Source organism: Triplophysa dalaica, chromosome 23 (assembly GCF_015846415.1).
Source record: "Triplophysa dalaica isolate WHDGS20190420 chromosome 23, ASM1584641v1, whole genome shotgun sequence".
Lineage (NCBI taxonomy): Eukaryota > Metazoa > Chordata > Actinopteri > Cypriniformes > Nemacheilidae > Triplophysa > Triplophysa dalaica.
Genome location: NC_079564.1, coordinates 7,510,382 through 7,534,474, shown reverse-complemented (window position 1 = coordinate 7,534,474; position 24,093 = coordinate 7,510,382). Strand labels below are relative to the sequence as shown.

The 24,093-nt window shown below is 40.5% G+C and overlaps 1 protein-coding gene across 5 annotated transcripts in view; it reads left to right on the top strand.

Moving 5' to 3' along the window:
* mllt10 (MLLT10 histone lysine methyltransferase DOT1L cofactor) overlaps nucleotides 1–24,093 on the top strand; it is a 43,028-nt gene that overhangs the window by 16,724 nt on the left and 2,211 nt on the right. For 2 of the 5 annotated variants that reach the window (XM_056737855.1, XM_056737854.1), the window contains 13 exons: nucleotides 1,469–1,558; nucleotides 5,720–5,815; nucleotides 6,044–6,356; nucleotides 7,861–8,499; nucleotides 11,951–12,126; nucleotides 16,439–16,553; nucleotides 18,461–18,533; nucleotides 19,654–19,826; nucleotides 21,402–21,593; nucleotides 22,077–22,150; nucleotides 22,403–22,737; nucleotides 23,221–23,244; nucleotides 23,692–23,782. In XM_056737855.1, coding sequence (XP_056593833.1) covers nucleotides 1,469–1,558; nucleotides 5,720–5,815; nucleotides 6,044–6,356; nucleotides 7,861–8,499; nucleotides 11,951–12,126; nucleotides 16,439–16,553; nucleotides 18,461–18,533; nucleotides 19,654–19,826; nucleotides 21,402–21,593; nucleotides 22,077–22,150; nucleotides 22,403–22,737; nucleotides 23,221–23,244; nucleotides 23,692–23,782 — 2,391 coding nt within the window. Of the gene's footprint in view, nucleotides 1–1,468; nucleotides 1,559–5,719; nucleotides 5,816–6,043; nucleotides 6,357–7,860; nucleotides 8,500–11,950; nucleotides 12,127–16,438; nucleotides 16,554–18,460; nucleotides 18,534–19,653; nucleotides 19,827–21,401; nucleotides 21,594–22,076; nucleotides 22,209–22,402; nucleotides 22,738–23,220; nucleotides 23,245–23,691; nucleotides 23,783–24,093 lie in introns of those variants that run through there. The other 3 variants (XM_056737856.1, XM_056737857.1, XM_056737858.1) reach the window with 3 other exon arrangements.

Here is a 24,093-nt window from a genome sequence, read left to right as displayed (position 1 = left end):
TTTGTAGGGAATGTTTTAAATCTCTTTTGTTAGTTTAGTTATTGATTTCTTGTATCATGGAGCATTTGTCTTTGGTCTGAAATTAATGTTTGCTGTCTGTCCCAAGATAATCACGTTGATTTGCAGACTCTTAGCAGAGGAAATTCTTATGGCAACTCAGATTTATATGACTTGTTTTCTTCATCTTAACGAAAACAATTTTTAAAAAACATTTGTCACTTTATTTACAGGTATTGGTTCTAAAAATGCCATACAAGCATCATATAAGTAATACAGAAGTCTTCAATAAATCACGTTTTTGAGACAAGAAGAAAGTTGATCTTATTTAGCGAAACTAAAACCAAACAAGCATATCAGAACATCAGACATGTTAAAAACATCAGATTAGACAGATTTTTTTTTTATTGAAGTTCATTTTTTTATTCTATTGAAGTTAATGGTCACCATTGTTTAAGTTTAGTGTTACTTTATGCTTGTTTTAAATGTAGTTTTGCTAAACAAACTCATTTTTTTTTTATAACACCTCAACTACATTTTTTGTAACAGTGCTATTTGAAATATTTTAGATGGAACAATTATACATTTTGACAACAGTTTGTTCCTTAATTTTGCAGAACTTTGAGGCAAATAAAGAAATTAGATTCAACAAGTCACCAAATATTTTGAGCTCCACACTTTTTTACAGTGTAGCTGGATGTGATGGATGTGCTTTTTATTCGGTTGTTAAGTGGTGACGTAAGGAATACCTTCTACAGCTAGAACTACAGCTTAAACAGCTGTTTATGGCCCCTGTTTACTCATATTGCATCTGAAGCATGTATTACCTCAAAACATGCACTACAGTCACCAGGCTCATGGAATCTATATTTGAATCTTCATTTGAATAAATTATGAAAAATAAATTGCTGACTGGCCATGTGGGATTTCGTAATGAAGATAAAGGTTAGGATTGCGGTTTTCTGATAGTTTTATAGCTTGCCATGATATTAGCATCTTTTGTTGTTTGCCTATAGCAACTTATTGAGCATTTGCACACGGAAACAGTACATGACCTTTCATATATGGTGGTGTGTGACGTCAAGCTTAACAAGCAGATAGCTTCAACATATAGAATTTGTATAATAATGCTTTGCATCTGTTCGGCTTAAAATGCAAGAAATGTACATCTTGAAAGGCAAGGGAGATTAAATTGTGAAAAATCTAGTCGGAGTGAAATTTTCCTTTAAGTTGACTTGTCCAGCTCATGGATGTTGCAAATTTTACGGAGTAGTATAGTCACAATCAAACAATTGTGATTGGTTGTCATGACACTGTTTTTTTTCTCTTTCCATAATTGTTAACCTTTTTTTCCTTTGTCTCAGTAAGGGCTAGTTTCTTTGTTACCATTAAGGAGAGAAAATCGAAATAGGAAAAAGGCTAATTGGACAGACTTGAAATGGTAACTCGAAGTTCCTCTTTCACCTTTTAGAGAAGGAGCAAATGCCTTGGTAGTAGGGCTCAAAGCTTAAGTGATTCTTCCACTCACTCTTTGGATAAGCACCATGACATGGAAAAGAAGGTAAGGCAGCCTCCAGATCTACCTCACTTCCTGCCATGTGTGATTGATGCTCTCACGGCTTTAGACTAAGAGCTACGCATAAAAGCAAAACTCCTGTTTGTCAGAAACAAGCATTGCTGTTGCTCATTTTGTTTTAATCGCATGGACCTCCCTCACCTTGAGCCGTCCTGCCCTCGTGCACTTTTCATATTCCACAAAGCTTTTAAGGCCACGGGAGGGAAGCACAGCGCCTTTTATCACACATCGTGATTGGTATTTTGGTGCTGCCACAAATTATCAACACAAAGAGCGCTGTATTCATAGAAAAGCATTCGTCATGGCCATTAGTTCCTCCGAGTACATTTAATCAGTATTGGTATAGGTAGTGTAGTCATTTGTTCCAGTAATTTTCTGAGATTTGCTATACACAGCCATACCGAATGAAACACGCAGCATCATTAGCCCTACACGCCAACCCATCTTATTCAATTAACATAGGTTGTGTAACAGGGCCTCGTATCAATAAATGTACTTGTAACGCAAAAATCGTAGAGAAAGCTTGATTTAGTTCTGTATTTGTCTGTATCTTGCTCTGCTTCCTGTAGTAGTGGTGATATATGAAACACTAATCCAGCGCTAGCGCCAGACCTCATAGTGTGAAATGTGTGGAGGAGCTCATCACATCTATCCATCGTCATTGATAATTTTCTGCCTGTTTCTAGCAGCTCCCACTGGCCACATGTTTCAACCACTCAGCCTCTGTGCAGCCATTTTAATCAGTGATCGCTTGCCTGATTACTCTATTCACACTGGGTCATCATTAAAATGGCTCTTAGTGTTGATTTCATTTTTATATCATTAACATGTCTACGCCTTGTTTTTTTTGGTTTTCTTTTTTAAGTCAAGCATTTTTTAAAGCCTGTGTTCAGGACAGTTTTTGCCTTAATTTAGTAGGCTAATTGGTTCTGCTTTATAATTATTTTGGGGAGTTTAATCATATTTAACCTAAATACATTTAATATTTTTAGCTCATTACATTTTACTACTTGAAATTTTGTCATAACCCTAAATTAATTGTAAGGCTACAGAGAATTAGAGAATTGTCAATTTATCATCCAACATGCGTTTTAATTGTGAAGTGTAAGTAAGTGGGTTGATCCGTGTTTTTTAAATAACTTTTTAAAAGTACTGACAATATATAATAGCAGAACCATTTTATTTATGCAATTCAAATAAAATATTATAATGAAAGAAAAAGGAATACGGCTCCTTTTCTAATCTACATTAAGATTTTTACATTTTGTCACGATATGATTTTTTCATGTTTAATCATCAAACTTGATCCATTCAAGTTGGGACTACATTATTTGTTTATATTTATAAACAAAAACCTTTCGAGTCATTGAATCTGGGTAGAAGATTTCTAGTACCCGGCATGCATTGCGTGAAAATGCATTAGGAGAATTTATTTTAAGTGTTTTTTGTTAAATGAAGTTTAAGGGAAAGTCTTGATATTTCTTAGTAAAGAGAAAAACATTTCTTATTTGTGTTTAATGTTAAGATTTAGAAGAGGTTTTTTTTTTGCCATTGTGTAGAAGAGTGGTGCTGGTGCTTAGGCAGTGGGAGGCTACATTTATAACTGTAATTTCTGTTAACTTAACGTCTTGGAACAGAACAATGAAACATTTTAATCCGATTAACTACAAATATTTATGTGGTTTAAATGTTTTAAAAATTTAAATGTTCAGCATATAAAAATCATGTTCTTATGACAAACATTTGATTTTGCCGCGTTAAATCTCGCCACACGCCACACAGCTTGGTGCTGCACATTTTGCACTTGATTGTTTCCTCATCAAGTTTATCAAAGTGAAACCAGGCATTGCTGTGCAATTTCAATATGCTCCAGACTTGACTCTGGACTGCAAATTCTCGCAACGCATCCAGATGAATCTCTGGGTACCACCCGAAATTCCAGCATAACCAATCAGAATGAAAGAAAATCATTTTATTTTAAAAATGTATTTATAGACCTAAACGATCATGGTTTTCATCAGTACTGAAGTGCCCATCCCTAACATACAGCAGGGAGTGGAGGTTGGAAATTGAGGCTGTTGGTTATTTGACACATGTTTGCTAATTATTTGAATAAGTTTGCATTGGAAATGCATATTAAAAGGTCCTGAATGGCGCTCTGTTTAGCCGATCCGAGACGGTGCAGCCTGTGCAATCTAGGTCAACGAAGATTAAATATGAGATGCAATTTAAAGCGGTTTCTCCCAGAATTATTCTGATATTTAACTTCTTAGCCTTTTCCGCATTGAGAGGGGTTGATACGACCAATGATTCAGGTTGGTGCCATTTTCTTGAAGATCTTGTTGTGGAGTACTCCGGCCCTGCTATGGCTATTGTTACAAGGCCTGATTTGCATTAGCAAAGAGGGGCCCATCCCCCCATACTCCAAATTCTCAGGTCAAAGGTCGGGGGGCTCAGATGTATACCTAGCTAATTCCAAACCCCAGGGCCAAACAACAATAGAGGCTAAAAGCTTCTCAATTTGCAGCTAGTTCAGATGTGCTCTGAGAGGCAGTTGAGACTGGCATCTGGGAATAAAATGATGTTTTCAGTCTCTCTTCCCCATCCTGCCTCGAATATCTTACATTCTGATCCGACTGGGGATTTTTTGCTTTGTTTCCTGAACGTTTTTATTTTTAAGGAATAAGTTATTTTAGAACTGAATAACTGGAATTTATGATTAATTCTCAACAACTGGAATTGGTTTATTATTATTTATAATCATTTAATTATCGTTGTTGAATTGTGTTAGACTCAGGAGAAATTTCAGGAGTGCTTTTTTTGTTCCTCCTAAAAGAGATTTTCTACATTTCACTAATCTGGTAAAGGCATTGATGAATTATGATAAATGTCTTGGCTTCTTTCTTTGCAGTCACTCTGCTTTAACTATTCTTCTTGGGTTGATTAAATTAACCGTAGTCTTATGTCAAGATCCTGAAAGGTGTTTATATCAGAATCTTTATTAGAAACATTTACATTTATTTTGCCATTTGTAAATATAGATTTTTTATAAATTTAGTTTTTGTTATATAACAAAAAAGTCGAAGTTGTAAAAGTATTTTTCTTATAACAATGCCTTACCTTTAGGATCAATGTACAAAGATTTTTGCCTGGGCTTCTGTTGTAAAAAAGCTTTTTTTGCAAATGTTCATGTTGCATTAAAAAGATTTGTGATTTCAGTAATTGTTACATTTTTGTTTTTTGGTAACATTTTTAATTATTATTATTAATATTTAATTAATTAAGCATATGCAAAGAAAATTAAGCACAATATTAAAAGAGTTGCATTGTTTTGGGTGTGTAGAAGACATCAAATCCAATATTACAAATCTTTTTATTCGGCCACATGCGTACAGACAAAAACCCCTTTGCACTTATTCAAAACCATTTCAAGTGTGTCCAATTTTCCTGTTCTAATAAAATGGCATTTAAAATTGTATTTTCAGGAGAATGGTAAATGGCGCAGAGGAAGTGGAAGCTCATTTTCATTTTCATTGAAAAACTTGGGCCCGGGGGCCTCTGGAATTGTCACCACCACTTGCGCAGTAAAGTAGCATAAATCGTTATCAAGTAATTGTCAATTCTAACAGAGACGATGCTTTGCATGATGACAAAAAAAGGGGCAAGAAAGGAAACTAGAAGTTTATTTGTCGCTCCAGTAGGGAATGTGTAAATATTCTCTCTGGATGGTTCAGGATCGCTGCATATTTTTACAGCCGTGTCTTAAGAACAGAAACGGAGATGTTGGAGGTGTTCGATTGGAGTGCGAGGTGTAAATTTGTTCACGCTCGCGTTTGTCGGGCGCAAATAGAGCTGTGTGGAGCACGGCTCTATACTGGGGTGTAAATTAAGCGGCAGTAGACTGTGGTCAGGCTTGCAATGTGAAACCTTTCACAAATAGAGGAAGACACGTACAGGAGGAATTTTGTGGAGAAGTGGCTGTCCTGTGCGGGGGTTGAATGCATGCAATGGATCGACACTTTTAGATTCAGTCATTGTCCAGTCATCAGATATGGCAGCATAGGCTCACAAGCTGTACTTGCACAATGAAGATGTTTTGCGCCTTCTTCATTAACACGTTTTTATTGTTTTATCATTTTATCACAGAAACATAAAGAAAGAGATCGGCATAAACCAAAGCACAAAAAGGCTTTGGAGCTTTCGCCATCACTGGTACCAGCTCTGATGTTGAGCTCTGAGAAGGTGAGTACAGATTTTGATTGTTGGATTTAATTTTCTTTATTGTTATTCATAAAGAAAACCCTGACAAGAGATACTTTGAATTGATTATAGATACTTTTTTTATATTATATTGATACTTTTTTTTACTCAACGTTTGGTAGAGAGGGAGGCAGTACGTTAGTTACTTGACAGTTATTTGGAGGTTATCCAAGAATGTTACACATGTGTGCGTATCCCTTTTGGCTGCAGAGCTACAACAGCAGCAGTGGAGGAAGCGTCTCCTCCATCTCTTCCGCTCAGAAGCGACTGGACGACAGCGGAGGCCGCTTCACCAATGCCAACTTCCAGGAAGTTCCATCTCACTCCAGTTCCAGTTCAAAGGACGGCGGGTCCTCTGATGGCAAGAGCTCCGAGGGAAAAACCAAGAAGTCCAGCAGTCACGGCACCGGCTCCAGCTCCGGGTCCAGAGGCCGCAAGTCCGTGCCGGGTAAACCCCACGGCCCCGTGGTCACCACGGCAACTTCATCCACCGTCCCCTCCTCTTCCAGTCCGTTTCAGCAAGGTAAGACTCCCCGACATGTCTGTTGACTGTTGATGAGCTGTAATAGTAAACACCCTCTCTGAACTCTTGGCGCTCATGTTTTTAAATTAAAACAAACAGTTAGATTCGAGCCTCGTGTCAACTTCCTGTGTGTGACACTTGAGTGAGTGTGTTGTGACAGGGCTGGATGAAAGCCAGGAGGAGTAGGAATGGAGTGTGTGCGCGATAAGGCTGTCGTCTGGCTGGCTGCCGCTGTTGTGGAGTCTTTGCGAGTCGGCTCTGCAGTGGGTGGCGTCTCCCGTGTGTGTGTTCGTGTTGTTGTATGAGGGGGGATCGGGAGTCAGAAACATGTTTCCTGACCCTTCTGCTATCAAGCCGTGATGGAAGGATTGAAGCAGAGGTCACGTCTGGAAAATTCAGACTAATCATTAATGTGTCAGGGTGCGGCGGGGGCCTCCTTGTTGGAGATACACGCAGACTTCGAGGAACCCTGAAAGAAGAAACAGCACCGTGTTTTCACAGAGAAATCAAAAGATGTTGGAGATTAACTCTGGAAACTAATCTGCTGCCTACACGCACGTATGTCATAGTGCTAGGGCTGTTATGAGAACACCTGACACAGATCCAGGGTCTGATCGCTTCGATGTTAAGCCACACAACTGTTTGCCAGCCACGATGTAATATTTCAAGTACATGAGAGGTTCCAATATCAAAAGTCTGTTAAAAGATTGCGAAAAACATTGAGCTCTTTGTGTTTGGCAATAAGAAAAATCGTTTTTTGTCAATGGCGACAATGTGGATTGTCTAATATTTGTTGATATAAAGGCAGATAAAAGTAATATTCTTTGAGGTGAAATTTCCTGTTTCTCAAGAAGGCTAACTGAATACAAGCCACGTGCAGGTTTGAATGTTAGTGCGAGTAGTAAAATTGGCACGTAAAGCTTCAGCGGCTTTGCCAGCGCTGTAAAAACATGAATGCAGGTGCTGTTGCTCTGGCTTTGGTTAAAGGACGAGTCCTTGCCTGAGGGGAGGGCCTGAAAACACACCAAAATCTGGGTCACCTGCCTGATTTGTTTGGCTGCCTGCAAGTGACCAGCCCACCTTGCAGTGAGAGATAGGAGATCATTGCGTAGCCTGATTTCAGGTCGAGTAGATCTTTCATTGGTTTTTCCCTTTTTCTATTTTATTCTTGTCTAAAGTTCAGAAAGGGTGTTTTAACTGTTGGATGTGGTTATTTGCTTAAAGAGGAACTTAAAAAATTAGAATGCATCAAATGACAAGTCACTGAACATATCAGCACAGAATTAATAATTGTTAGTGGGAAATTGTAGGATTACATGTCTTTTGATGACACAGTTCGGTTGTGTTTTGGCTATTGTCTATGTTTGGTTTTTACATTGTGTTTTTCACCTTACAGCCTTGTTTAGGATCGATCGGTATAGAGTTTTGGTTTATAGATTTTGTGTGTTTAAAACTGGCTACAAAAAAGTCTCGCTATATACTTATCATCTTTTTTCTCTCTCAGGTCTTTTATTAGGCAGCAGTACTAAATCAGTCTCCAGTGGATCTGTGGTCCAGCCCACGTCTGACTTTCTCAGTTTCTCTGATGCCACCCTAAGGACCAGCGAGTCCTACACTCCTTCCTTCGGCCGTTCACTCTTGAAGAGTGGTTCAGAAGGTGGAGCCTCTGAGGGCATGGTGGGTCTCAGCACCTTCAGCATGTTGTCCCAAAGCTCCAGCTCCGGCAAGCATTACGAAAACTGTCACCCCGTCGGAGAGCTCGGGGGCCTGACCGCAGCCAGCTACAAACGCCCCCAACCCTCCTCCTCGTCTTCCTCTGCAACCTCATCTTCCTCCACTGGCGAAGACGGTGTGAAGAAGAAGAAACGGGGGAACTGGAAGAACCGATACGGACCGTGCTACACCTCCCAGGATGGTAAAACCACAGACACGGGAGAACACGGAGCGGCACTGCCCTCATCCACCTCCCCTTCGCCGTCCTCCATGAGCACATTGGGCGGCCGCGGAAGCGCTGTCAGCAGTACAGGATGTGTGGGAGCAGGGGGTGCCGGTAGCAGTAGTTTGGGGATTCAGAAGTCCCCATCTCTCCTCAGGAATGGGAGCTTGCAGAGTATGACTGTCAGGTCCCCACCTGCTGGACCAGGTGAGCAGATACAGACTTAGCCAATTTAAATTGTTGTGAGTAAAAAATAGGACTGTGCTCCTGCTTTTATGGTGGATGATTCAGTTTTTTGTTTTCAAAGTTATCTTTCATCAAAACAGCTTTGATTTTCCCTTTTGGCTATTGTCATCAAGCCCTCTTATTTTCCATGTACTCTTACTTTTAAGCACATGTACATGTAAGCACAAACACACCTTCCTGTTTTGGTAGATCCAAAATCATTACTTTGTCCAATTAACTCCCTTACGGTTAGCCAGAGGTCACGATTCTCAGAGCGAAACACAAATTATTGGTCATTTTTCTCATTCAGTTCAGTTTTAGAGTTTTGGAATTACGTCTAACACAGGCTAACTTGATCTTACTCTGAATCGCAGTTTTTTTCCATCTCTGGTTATTAAAAAAAAATCCATTTGAGGTGGGCTCTTCTCAAAGAGAGTCCTGGGAACCAGCATGATGTTGTTTTGGTCTGCACTGAAGCTCATTAGGGTGAAAGTGGATGGAGGTGCTCTCTAAAGTGCTTCCTCATTCCTACCTGATTGAGAGCTCCGAGTGGCCCGCTGAATCTCCATAGAGATGCACATTAACCTGTTGAGCCCGAGGGAGCTGGAGGAGGAAAGGAGCCCGTAACAGGCAATTAGTTAAAATTGTATTTGTTCCTCCCTGACGCTCTCCTTGCTTGGGATCCGGAGTGAGCTGACGGCACTTAGCATCTTAAGACAGTGTGTAGAAATGCCCTGACCCCTACTGGCCTCCCTGATCACTGAGTTTGAACCAGGCGACTGGGCCGGTGTTCTCAGTGCTGGGGATCTGCACATACATGTTTCGTTTTTGCACTCTCTATGACTTTTTTGCTGAGGTCTTGCACTTGCTCGAACTTAATATTGATATAAGTGATCCTCATATGTATGCCACAACTAACATTTAAGCGTCTTATGCATGGCGATGTCCTGTTGCTTAGCAACCATATGGGTGTTTCAGGAGGTTCGTACTATTTAGAAGTGCATTCTAGTTGCCTGATGAAGTGAACATCGCAGGGTGGTCGGGCACCTTCCATATCATGGTGGGTGTTCAATTTTAAAGGCACTGCCGATAGTGAAGGTGTACATTGATCACTTCACACAAGTAGTTGTTTTACATCATTTATTCACCCTCATATCATTCCAATCCTGTATGACTTTTTTCTATACACAAGAACATATTTTTAAGAACGTCTGTAACCAAACAACCCTATTGATTCCATTGTATGGATACAAAGCCACAGAGACATTTCTCAATGTCAATCTTCTTTGTTTCTTTGTGTTTTACAGTCATATACATGTTTTTTTTTACATGAATGATGACAGAACTGTATATTTGGGTTAACTATCCCAAGTATATTTTCTTGGACGTGTTGTCTTCCAAGTGAACTGATTTTGTCAATTGAAGGGGCAGCGAACTCTGCATAGGGTCCTTACAAGTCGAAACGCAGCCAGTGTGTCACAAACTCTTTCTCTCTCACTATCACCCTGTCCCCTCTCTCAAGGCCATCTGGGCTTTTGTGTTTGTCTGGGGCTTGTTCTTCCACCCCTCCTCGCCCTCACCTGTTCCTGGCCTTTGGCTGGACTGTAAATATTTAGCCATGGCTAATGCATGGCTACAGCATGAGTGCTCCGTCTCATCTATCAGTCTCATCCTCCCTCAACAGCTCCCAGACCTTTTTTTTGATGGATGACTGGTTTATCAGGGGGAGCAGTGGGGGCCATTATTAAATGCAAACATCCATTTCGGGCCCAGCCGGGTGTGGGATTTTATGGGGTGCGGTTTGGAAAGGGGGAAAGATTCTTGTTGGTTAAACGACGCTCGTTTGAAATGAGAAAAGGGACGTGACCGACAAGCACAATGTTACATTGTTACGATTTATGTTGAAACTATGCAGCCACCCTGTCCGTTCGCATAAACACCCGTGAGCAATGCGTGCATTTGCTGCGTTAACGCCGCACTGTAACTTATCCTCATCTGGAGTCGGCACGCATTCGGAAATGCCAAGGCGATGCTGCTAAAGCCGTATGCATGTGATCGAACAGTTAGCATGGAATATCTTAAGATGCTAAAACAACTCAAAACAAGACATTGATCACTGCTTCCAATAACAAACATTAAAAACATCAGACATGTCAAAGCCCCAAATCTGCTTTGTAGAACCGTACATCCTTTCTTCTCTTCGCTGGGAACCTTCTGTGAAGAAAAGTGCAGAGGATTCTTATCAGGACCTGAGCCGTGTCATTAACCCCCCTCTGAACTCGCATGGATTTTCTGCTGAGAAAGAAGGCATGGGCTTGACTTGAAATCCTGGCAAATCTAATTTGAAATTTCCCTTCTCTCCTCTGATTTGATAAGGGGAATTCGGGAGGAGATGTTGAGGCCCAATCGATCGGTCGGTTCGATCGGCACCAGATAACAGGATCTTTGTCCTTGCTTTGTTTGGCTGCTGTATGTCTTGTAACCTCTAATCCAAAGCTTTGCCGGTTGACCTATTCTTAAATGGTAATTATTAACCAGATCAACTTGATTATGTAATCATCAGTGTATTAGATCCTCAAGAATTCCAAATTGGCTTGTACAGAATGTTCGCTGTTGAATGCGTCTGAGGTGGAGTTCGGAGCTTGGTACTGTAAATGGTTCACGTGGTACCTCTCCGCCCAACAATGTTTCCTTGTTTCACCAGTGAATGTGGACCGCCGCAAGCCATTCATTCCTTTGTGTGCCAAGGGGGCCTCTCTCGTTCCTGCAAGGGTCAGCCTTGGCCATCAGCTTGGTACATGTGAGATGGTGGCAGGGGAGGAGAGCAGAAAAAATCAATAAAACAACAGCAACAACAAACAGCGTGCATGTTATGAACCGGCACATAAATATGAATGGAGCGGGCTCCTCCCCAACATAACGGCCCCGCCTGAAAAGCCCTCCGTTATTTTACAGAAGACGTAGCTAGTCGTCCGATTAGGAGAGCTTTTTTATGGGTCATTGGGAGGCCGGTGCAGAGTGCATGTTGAGAGGACTCTGAAATGCTTTGTTGCGCTCTCTTGACGTCTGCTGTGATGAGGGCCTGGTCACACAAGGCCATTCAAAGTCCACAAAGTTCATCACGAGGGCAGCGAGAAAGACAGAGACGAGTGAGATAGATGAATAACCAGTGAAGCTATATTGGACAACAGAGGTTGCCCTTACAACTATTAAAACTTGGCGTTAGCCACAAGATTACTGGTCATATCGGGCATTGATTGATTTGAAATTCCCATGTTGGTGTGCTTGATCTTCAGCTGATAAGGAAGACATTGAGTGTGCTTATATTATTTATGACTTGGTGGAAATCAGCAGATCTTGTTATCCTCCTCCCTCTTTAACATTGACTGTTAAGCCTTTTTATTATAATGTCTTCCTTTTTTTACCCGTCTAGGCTCGTATTCCAGCAGTAGCGATGTAGCTTGCCCGGTGCCGAGCGCAGTGCTCGGAGGGTCTCTGTCTGGATCCAACTCTGATCCAGTACCGACTCATCAGTCAGTGGTCACTTCCATGCCCACTCTCACCTCACTCCCCACGGCTGCCCAGTTCACCAGCACCTCATCCACACACGTGAGTATTTGAGGCCAACATTATAGCTCATCTCTGCTGTTGTATCTGACTTGGATCTGCTCCTGAATTTTGCTTTGTACATTAATTGGTAGCAAACAATGCCAGTTATTTTTGAGTGCTCAACGGATACGTGTTAGGGTCACATTGTAATACACAATGTGTGTTTTTAGAAATACGTTTACATTTATAGATGTGTACCGTGACCCCCATCTGCATCTTTGGTGACCACGTGCGTGCGTGTGTGTGTTGGTGCGTTTGGTTTTTGCATCTGGATGGAGTAATTATAAGATTCATTTTATGGAAAGACAACGGCATCACAAGGTTAATTGAGGTGTTTCAGGGCTTTCAAATCGATTAATTGTGATTAAAGTCTGGGTTTTATTTGAAATGTGTGTGTATGCTGTGTATATTTATATAGATGTATAATTGTATGTGTTTAACAAATATTTTTATAAACAAGAATATTTATTTCCAAAAAGAGATAACTCTGTTAATTTATTTCTTCCAAAATCAATAAAAATGTTTTTAATATGTTATCATGTTTTTATTGTACTAGTTAGCTCTTTTTTTTGTTGTTGTTATTTTTAGTTTTGTTATTATGGCTTAAATCAAAACAAACCAACTGCAGTTTGATATTAATTGGAATGCACAGTAAATAAACATGATTTTAGGTTTTCATTTTTTTTTAATTGAGTCATCTCTTTTGGGAAATATGCTCTTCATATAAATGCTTATTTATATATGAATATAATTTATATTGTGTATAAATATTTTACACACATTTCTAAAATATAAACATGTATGTTTGTGTATTTATTGAAATATTATACACATATATTATATTGGAGTAGTGAATACAAATAATACAATCGATTAATCTTGATTTAATCGTTTCCAAAATAAAAGTTTGTGTTTATGGGTAGTTGACAGGTGTCCTATGTCCTATAATTTAGAAAAAACTAACAACTAACCATAAAGATTAATCTCTCCTATTCTTTTTTATATTGTTAATATACATATTTATAAAATCATAGTACATTTTTAAAAACAAACTGTTACTAATCTGTAAAACCATTGCACACATGGTTCAGTTAATTGTAACCTACCCATAAACATATACTTTGAAATCAATTAATCATCATTAATCGATTGTATTATTTTGTTAAACAGTTTGAATGACTGGATTTTTGCTAGTATTTTTATTAGAGTATGAGTCCTGTACAGTTTTGTCGTTTAATAGTTTTACTAGGTAATTTTACTAGCTTCTATTATCTGCCAATGGTCATTATTCAAATAGAACAGTGTAATCCTGCATCAAAAAGAGATCTGCGTCTTTCAGCTCACATGCATCCTTAATGCATAATCTCTCACAAAATGAACCAATTAAATAGAGTTGAACTCATGGTCTTTGTTCTGTGTGATCATTCGCTCCAGTTTTATCAAGATAAATACTGTTTGAGCATGTCTATAGCACAAATAGTAATTAACTCCTAAAAGACATGGATGTAAATGTTGGGTGCAGCAATTTTTGCATCGCACAATACGTTTTTTCTCAATGTGGAATAATCTTTTTTACACAATAAATGAATCTGGTTCAAGATGCTGGGTTTGTGCTAAAACAGTATTTATCTGATTGCTGCTGTATTTTAACAATATGATGGTTGTGTTGTGTGTTGCGTGTGAGAATTACAGTTGGTGCCAAGACCATATATTTGGTTTTAATGGATGAACGTCAATGTATTTGTTTGCATAAGAGGTACTGGTACAGGCGACTGAATTTGCTCTCATCATGAGATTTTTTTTTTTTTTTTAATTCTTTATTTTTCTGAATCTGAATTTAGATTAACAGATTTAAGACAAATCAGTGATTTTAGAATTGCCCCTGCTCATTGACTAAGGTATGCGCTTGGATCACAATTATAAAGAAAAGTCATTCTTATGGGACCCCAGAACTGCTCAAATGGGCCCTTTTGAAAGACACTAGAGACTAAGCACCGTCTCTACCGCTCTCCTGAGCATCTTTGTCCTGACTTGTGCTGCTGTAGCAACCAGCCGTCTCCAGGCAACAGGGCTTTGTTTGCGTAGATCTGCCCTCTCTACAGGCAGGGTGGCCTTACATTAAGGCCATCAGTGGGTCTACTTCATCTCTTAATGCTGCAGGGCTATCAGCCCCTCCTAACGCATGCTTGCAGATATCTCCCATTAGTCCTAAGCTTTATGGCATAGGAGCCTTAATACCATGGAGGCATGAGGGGACTTTCTGGGTTGTAGTAAGCTCATTGATAAACAGGTGATGTTTTTGAAGGTATGTCTGTGTTGATGAACAATATAGTTTTAATCAAATTAAAACTGGAAGAAAAAAAACATGCATCAGACAAAGAAATCTCTTTTTTCTTTATTTTCCCTGTTGCAGTTAAAAAAAAGCGACACAAAAAAATGCACTGGTTGCAAGCAGGGCATAGTCGACCTGCGACCCCAGCGCACACCCCCTAGGCCTGCTTCTGTCCCACTCTTGGTTAACCTGCACAATGGTGCTGAGAGCTGTAAGCCTCAAACAATCCGGCTGTTCCTCTCTTGCCTGTGCAGGCACATTGAGCTCAGCTCGCTGACAGGATGGGAGCTGACAGGCTGGACAGAGAGCTGGGTTTGTAGGATGAGGGGATTCTCTTCATATCGGTCAGACTCCCTCCTCTCTCCACACAGCCTGAATGAGAAGAGACTGTGAGGGGGCAGGAAAGGGTCCGCAGGGTGTTAGGAGCCTGAAGAATGCAGGATATTAATTTTGGTATCCACGTAAAACTAGGGAAAAAAAACTTTTGACAAAACGTGAGATGATTGTCAATAGTGGTGTAATATTGTGTATGTGTGTTATGTGTGATTATATCTGTATAATTAAAAAAGGATCAATTATTACAATATCATAAATGTGCAAATAGCAATATGCATATTGAAATGGTTTGTAATAACAATTTAATATTACAATTTAATAATAATTTTAATACTTCAAAAAGTTGTCGTGTCAACTTTTTCATTTGCAAATTCATGTTAAATTAAATAGAGGTCAAATGTTCTAGTAACACTTTCTTCTCCCAGACAGAATGAGAAACAATATTTTGAGTGTACGGTTTTCAGTTCAGTTCGGTTTTCGGTTCAGTAAATATTTTGTAAATAATTTATTTGGATTTCATGTTCTTAATACATTATGCATTACATATGTTTATGTGTTTTATATATCGTTGCTGACCTTCCGAAACCTTGGATGTCCAAATTCACAGTTTTTTTTTTTAATTAAATATAAAAACACTTAACTATTGACGTAAGTAGTTAATTCCTGTGTAGTTGACAAGCACTTGACTAATACCTTTAATTAGTTAGATATTTGCAAAACCCAGAGACAAACATAAAGAGTGACTAATTATAATTTATGTAAAAAATTAAAATCACGAAATATAGAGACAGAAGATATTTTTATTTTAAGTTTTATGTAACATATCGCTGCTTTCTTTCTGAAAACTTGTATTTCCCCATTTTGTGATTTATTTATTAATTCCAATAAATCATTATTGTTAGTCACCCTTCGTTATATCTAACCATAATTTTCTCTTTTTAAAAGCCCTTGACAACACATTATTTAATTATATTTTAGAGTTTAGTCATCAAATTTTTCCGAAGGACGGCAACAATATTTTCATATTTAAATTTAAACTAGTTACATGGGGCCATAAATTGATCCGTTTGAGAAATCCGAAAAAATAAGATCTAAGTGCTAAGATTAATTTTTACTTAACCAAACAAATGTCAATGTTTAAAGATGAATGCAAAAGAAACATGACTAAGAATAGGTTGTTATATATATTTCACGGTTTTGTGACTCCATGGTAAATGAATTGCATAGTACTGAATTTATATATTTTATGCATGTGTGCAGCACATACATCACGTTTGTTTATCAAGTGTTTTTCTTTAAACAAACTTTAAACTTGCTCTCCACAACACATGCAAAGTTTGTTCTGTTACCCATGTGCTGCTCTCTCAGAAGCAGCCCCACAACTAATCTCAGCTCTTATTAGGGAAATGGCTTAATTGGATTAAATAATTAGAAGCAGAAGCACATGGTCTGTGTGGTGTTCAGGGCTGTTGGGGGCTCACAGGAAATAAAGCTGACATGGTGTTTTATCATGCAGCTCTATAGCCAACAGTCACAAGCATTAACGCGCGCACACACATTCAAGCAGGAACATGTACTCACACATCCACAGGTTTGACAGTTATTGAGTCTGAACATGTGCTTTCTTATGTGTTTCTTCTTTAGTCAAGCTTGCTACCGGGATCCTTCAACTTGGCGCCATCTCACATGTTTGGAAACAGGCTGAACCCGAATTCAGCCATGGCTGCCCTGATCGCCCAATCCGAAAGCTCCCCAGCAGGTGAGACGCACAAACACTCCAGCGTACCTCCTGCCGACGCAGGGTTCTCTTCTCAAATCCTTCTTCCATAACCTCTCATCTTCCAGTCTCTCTGCACTCACTCCCCTGTGCCTATGGAATGTGTGGTCAGCTGTATCCCCTCCCTCCTCTGGTCGCAGAGAGAGGGAGACCGAGAACAAAACTCCCCAGGACAGAGAGTTGAAAGTGTGCATACCTGTTAAATGAAGCATGCCGGCACTCAAACATTTCATTAATCTGCACAATGACCGCAGTGATGACACTGAGGGGATTGCCTGGGGTTTTGGAGGCAGGCATACCTAACACCTAGCCTCTCCTTCCTTCCCTCCCTCCCTCCCTCCGCCCCGGCCGGCTCGACGCTTTTCCTGGACCCTGCCTAAACCCTGAGCGAATGGGCTTGCGGGATCTTATCGTAGGGGTGGAGGGGGGAGCTGGAATCAGCTGAAAGAGAGAGAGAGGGCAGGAAGGGAAAGAGGAACGTAGCCTTTGAGGAATAATGGATCAGTCATGCCCTCCTCCTCAAACGGAGGTCAGGGGGTCATTTGACTAACAATAGGAGAAAGAACACCATTCCTTAAAGAGACCACCGCTCAAGAATGGGAAGCTTGTGTGCTCTTTCCTGTTTTTAGTTCAGCACATCTAAAATATGGATAGGCTGATATATCGGTTAGAACAATTTGTTGATGTTTTGTTATTTTAAGGTTGTTGGACAAAAAACAGAGTCGGCTTAAATCTGTTGACAGCCTTTAAGAGATAATAAGTTCCGTTTTCTTCACAGTTTTTTCCCCTTTTTCTTAATTTTTCTTTCTCATACTGTCTTTTTCTTTCTTTGTTTCTCTCTTTCTTCTTATTCTCTCATTCTGGTATTTTTCTCTTTCTTTCTTTTTCTTTGTTTTTAAATGCTTCAAAATGTATTTACAGCCTTTTTAATGGGTAAAATATTTTTTTCTTCCTCTTCTTCCTTCATTCATTTATGCATTTATTTCTCTTTACTTTTTATTTCTATTAAATTATTTTTTCTTTCTCTTTTGTGTTGGAGTTCTCCTTTTTCTTTCTTTCTTTGTTGTTTTGGAGTTCTATTGTTATGTTCTTCATTTATTTATTTCTCCTTTCTTTTATTTGTTCCTTATTTCTCTCTCGTTCTTACTTAAAATTCTGTAAAGTGATACCTGGTGTTTTTGGGTCCAATCTGCGTCGCAGCCCCGGGGTTGATCCAGGGTCAGGCAAAGGGTCAGCGCCATAATAAGTCAGACCAGACCTTGGGCGGATCGAACCGATAGGCCCGCGCCCCCACTGGAGCCAGCCTGTGCTCGAGGTGGTGGTGGGCTGGAAAGTGTTAAAAAGAACAAGGGGGAAGGGGGAAAAGGAAAGGAACTGGGAAAAGAAGTAGAGAGGAAGAGAAAAATGGGATTGGCTGACTGTGACTGAAGGGGGTGCGGAGAACAGCGCGAGAGAGAGAGAGAGAGAGAATGGAAGGGAGGGGGTTGTGCCTGGCGAGGCGCATATGTGATTCATTACTTTCACTGCCGAAAATGAAAAGCAGTGTCTGGCATGGGGCCTAGAGGCAGGGCGATGGGAGCCTCCATGGGGAACACAAAGCAGGGGTGAGGGGAAGAATGGACAGCTCTGAAAGAGGGAGGGCGAGAGAGAGAGAGTGTGTGCATGAGAGAAAGAGAGAGAGCACAAGCGGGAGAAAGAGGTGACTCAGTGACACACTCAGTGGTGTCAGTGTGCAAGCTGAGCTACCAGAGAGAACTCTTCAGCCCCAAGATGGATTTCAAGGAGGGAGATCTGACAAGCGCAGAGCGGATCAAGACGCCCGTCGTTGCATATCCCAGACTCCTCTGGCACGCCGGCTCCTTATCGACTGCTTTCTATTTACCTTTCAGATCAGGAACTGGGGGACGGAGCTCTCGGCTTCTCCAGAAGAGGAAACTCACCAAAGGCAAACCTCTCCCCTCGGTAAGTCCTATTTACATTCCTGAGCTCGAGTTCCCCTCCTCCAGGCTCAGAGATTTTACTCTCTCACCTCTCCACCTTCCCCCAACCCCCTTTCCCAGCCCATCACATTCACGATATGTTCCTCCCTCACGCTCATCTTCCAAACAGCAGGCATTTTTAACACTCCGCTGTTGCCCAGATTGCAGTTGCAGACCGGTTAGTGTTTTGTGCTGAAAGATAGTTCGCCGTTTTGAATAGCTAGCCTTAAGACATAATATGGATTTATAATATTGGACGTTCGAGAGCGAGCTTTCCGGGATGTCATATTCTATGTTGATATAGAGGTATGCTGTTTTTTTTGCAATATAGTGGTTTAATTTAGATGTCATCAGCTGCATATGAGCTGTGAAACATTTGTAGGGTTATTAAAATGACACACTTTAAAATATTGTTTTGGGAAAATACATTATATCACCCCGGCATTCACAAGCGCTAATGCTAAAAGTAAAAAGTGTCAGCATGTTTGTGTCAACAAATTCAGAAGCATTTTGCCACGTATTCAAGATGAACAGTAAATTTTCTACGAGTTCTGCTATTTACACTGGAGCAGACGTTTAGCGTGTTATGACTTTTGAGTGCTTGTGTATTCGGAGATTTATTGTCATGTGGCGTCGGTCTCAGCCCAGGCGTAATTACCCCAGAGATAGATTCACGCTCGCCAGGAAACCCCTGATGTAAAGCCTGAAGCTGGATCCATTCATAATAACACAGATCACTCTGTCCAAACAAGAGCGCACTGAGATTTATGGTGTCAGACGACGGCGCAGGCCAAGGTTTTTTTACCGGACGGCGTTGCACGAGAACTGTGAACCCTGTTTGTTTTTATTAAGCAGCGTGTCTCCCTCTGAGGGCATGACGCCAGACCGGGAGTTTAGAAAAAAACAGATAATGCAGAAGATTAGTAAACATTTACAAAACAAAAACTTAATATTTATATTTTGAAAGGATGCTTGTAAAGCTCAGCTAAATTTTCTTTTCAACTTTTGATTAAATATATATATATTTTTTGCAATATGTTATATGTTTACAAGCTGTTGAACTGGTGTTGCGTGTCTCACTGTTTTCTCTGTAATGGTCTTAGGTCTCCGTTAAGTGGCCTGCATATCCGGTATGACTCGTCAGGACCATTGGTTTCAGGGCATGGCTCCGGTACAGATTCACTGCCCCCTGCAGCCACCAGCATCGACCAGCTGCTGGAAAGACAATGGAATGAAGGACAACAGTTCCTCTTACAACAGGGTTCACAGGAAGATGGTGAGAGCAATAATCTTTTACACACACACTGGCAATGATGCATATTAATCCATACACCGAAGTATAGAGGTGTTTGGCACTGTGCGGTTGTCAATATATTGAACGTGCTGTGAATGGAGAGAGAACTTTTAGGAAGCATTTAGACAAAAATGAAGATTCTTTCATGAACTCACCTCATTTTAAGCCTGTATGACTGATTTCTGTAGAACACTTGGTAACCAAACAACTTGACCCCCAGGGACTTCCACTGTATGGACACAAAACCACAAAGACATTGTTCAAAATATCTTATCTTGTGTTACACCAAAGAGTCATGTACAGGTTTTAAACAACATTTGGATGAATAAATGAAGACAGAATTAGTATTTTTGGGTGATCTATTCCATTAAATTCTTGTGTCTTTTGGCTGTGCTTTAAAAGCAAGCGTTACTATACTGTTGTTGGATCTTTGAATATCAATGGCCCATCAAATTATTAAAATTTTACAGCGAGTCCGCATACATTTTCTTCAGAAAATGTAAAATAGCATTTTTTATTCCAGTAATAAATTCATACTCTCGCTGAGAGGGATCACGGTTACTTGAAAAGAGTTATGAAAATGAATTCTTAATGAAATTGAAACAAAATGTAATTATGATCATTAAAAGTTGGCCTGTCTCTTGTGGATCAGTGCAATATATTCTGTATATTTTGTGTTTGAGTCTCTGGGGACAACCTAGGATCTAGTGCTTTCTCTCAAAGTATCTAATCTAATAGAGTAATTACAAGCGTCTTAAGTGAAACCGTTTTAAACTGCATGTCAATCAGATATTGCGCCTGAAGTTTGAAATCTGTAATTACATCAGTTCTCAGATCGCAGTTAATTTATTAATTGATTGTATTTACCGCAGTAATTATAAGCTTCATTACCAGTCAGTTTCGTCTGTGTGTGTAACTGCTGTGTACACTTTTTTCAGCGCTTTGATGATCAACTGTAAGTTACGCTAGTCTGTAGGTCTCAAGTGCAGCAGTTCGGTTCATATCATCAGGATTGTTTGAATGAACAGCAGCTGTTCGTGTTATGATAGCAGCTCGTTCGGCAACGGGGAAGTCTGACAAACGTAAAGAGAAGCCTGAACAGGAAGTGGTGGGGCGGTTGTGTTCTGCGGGTGTGGAAGTGAACTTTCTGTTTGCAGCTGATAGGAGAGCAGTTTCGCGGTTACGCTGACTGCGCATCTGGTTCGCATTTCTGTTGGGGTTGCAGGCCCCTGATCAGTGCTTAAATGCCGCTATTAAACTGACACGGGGAAAGAGCGGAAGTCTGTAGTTGTAGTTCCTTCTGGAGGTCTTGATCTGCATGTGTGCAAACCTGCAGATGTAGATGTAGTTTTTGCTCTTGTGGTGTTGGGTTTTCGGCTGCTGTACAAGCAATAAGCACTCGATAGTGGTTTTGGCACGTTTTTAGTTTTTGCAGATTCGTTCATAAAACCATTCTTGTGTAAAGAATTGCATTTAATTAAAGTAAATGATTTCTGTGAGAAACGTGATGGCAAAATGAAATGTCCAAAGTAATATGATGTGCGTTTTTGTGTCCAGTGCTGGGAATGCTGAAATCCCTGCACCAGCTGCAGGTTGAAAACAGACGCTTGGAAGAACAGATCCGAACTCTGACCATGAAGAAGGAAAGACTGCAGCTCTTGAGCGCTCAACTCTCCGTGCCTTTTACCCCCACGAGCACCACAGCCACCACTGCCTCCTCTCCTCTATACCCCGGCAACACTCACACAGGTCAGACACTCACGCCGCCTCTGCCTCTTGTTTACCTTTACAGTACTCACACGGCACAGTAACATTTACACGTGCGCTCTCAACAACCTGAGCGTCTCTAATCCTGAACCTAAAAACCCTAGATCCAGTTACTCACACATACATGCACATCTAACCCATAAGCCCACCGTCCGACTCACTCCCTAAAGCCCGAAAGTACGCTTCGGCTGGCTGACGTCGGCTACGTCTCACGCATGGTACACAATTGTGCACACATTTGCCCATTCTTTAACAGCGTGCAGTATCTGTCAAGGCCCATGAAAGGTTCAACTGCGTGCGAGTCGTAATGTCATACAGACGACCGAAGTGTACCCCAGCCCTTACACGCACACACACACCAGTCCGACCACCCCTCCTCCCCTCTGTTCTGCTCACGGATCTCCTCTCCCAACTCTAGCTAATCTGGTCTCCACATTCAAGTTGCAAAATCTCTCTCTCCTCCAGACATGCTGCACAGCAAGAACATTCAGCTAGGCAGCAGTGTTTTAACAGACTCCTCTCAACCCTTGCCCTCTCAGGTAACTTCCTCTACCCCTGCTCTGCAGATGCCATCTGCTGGGACTGAGCACCTGTTTAGTTGAGTCAAGTGTTATTTTATGTATATCTGGATGTAAAGTTTGTTTTAGTCATGTAGTTACAGCGTACTGTTATAATCACCTCTGTGCTTCATTTTGTACATTGGTTCAACAGGTGAATGAGGCTTCTCACGTGATCTCTCTCTCTTTCTTGCTCTCTTTCTCTCATTTTCTTGTGCTTTCTCTTTCTCTCAGGATCCCCTGTCTGGTGGCCATAGTAGCGGAAGTAGCACGTCCTCTCTCTCCACCCCCCCTTCTGCGGCACACAGTCCCCCCCAGCAGCAGGTCAACGGTGTCGGCATGGCCGGGATGGGCGTCCAGCCTGGCAATGCCAACTCGTCTCTGCCTGCCATAGCTGGGGTGACGGGTCTGATGGGCGCTCTACAGGGGAACCACCTGACCATGAGTGGAATCGTGGGTGCCCTGAACGGAGTGATCCAGAGTTCCCCCAGCCTGACCCAAAACACCAGCTCGCTGACCACCCATCCCTCAATAACAAGCGCTTCTTTGCCCAACAGCCTCAATAACAGGTACAAACATGGCCTGCACTGTTCGTTTTACATTGGAATTGGAAAATTGAGCCTATTTATAGTTTTTGCATATTTTCTCCAAAATAGTACAAAATATTGTACACACAATATATCATGCAAAAATCCTTATTTGCTATTTAATAAATCTAATAATTTCATAATATTTTATATTAAAAGCAATTTTCATTAACAATGCAAAAAATATAAAAATCGACATTATTCATTCTGTTTTAGGTGAAAATCATTCTGTTTTACCTTTTTTTTTTCTCGCAATGCAAATGCCTGATCTAGTCTCCAATTTCTGTATACAAAAGATACTTCCAAGAGTTGCTAAATGTATGTTTTTAATGTTCGGGTGAAATGTCACCTGGGTTGCATTGGCGAGATGAAGCTGTGCTTATGATGTCACACATGTGCACATGACGTCCTTAATTTCTACCCTTCTTCTTCATCTCTCTGTTGCTTACGCTTTTGGGAATTCAGCAGCGGGACCACTGTGAAAACCAGGTGAGAATTGATGTGCTTAGCTCATGTCTGGCTCATTGTAATCCAGTATTTCCTGCTTGTTGTAATTTCTGTGTGCCGTTTCTGAAATTGAACTTGATAGGAATCGAAAACAACAGTTGTGTTTTTTTTCATAAACAGCCATCCCGGGGTTAAAACATTGTGTTTGCGTTGCTTTTTGTCTATTGTACATTGGATTCGTATTTGAATTTCTTTTTTGATTCCACTCTTAAGAAAATAACATTTTCCAAAGCAATGACGTGTGCAGTCCATGTGGTTTGCATTTTGCGTGTAAGCAGTGACAGGAAATTTGCTTTTTAATGCAATTTTAGGTTCGGGGGAACTAAATGTGTTTGTGCAGTCATGGGAAATGATGCGTCTGTGCAGGATGTTTCTGAAATGAGGAGTGAATGTAGCTGTCTCACGGGCTCCATGCGTTTGTGTTTGCAGTGCGGCGAGAATTCTGACGGAGCAACACAGGCAGATCCTGCTCCATCAACATCAACTGCAGCAGATCTTCAGCTCCCAGCAACCCACACACGTACGAAGATTCACTACATATGAGACCATTTAGGCTCGCTCACTTATTCTTTATTAAAATATCTTATACGTTTTAGAAACTATGGTATGTCACTGCTGTAATTGGGAATTATGTTATGACAAAATATAAGTGTTATATTTTAGAATATATTCTAAGATAAGCTTTGCAAAAAATTTACTCATGACTGTTTTTATTAGATACTTTTGTGTTTGTTACATTTATTTATAAAAAATATTAATGATTAAAAGTGAGCATAATAGTGATTATACAAACAGAACTTGACTACAAACATGTCTCGGATAAAACTTCTT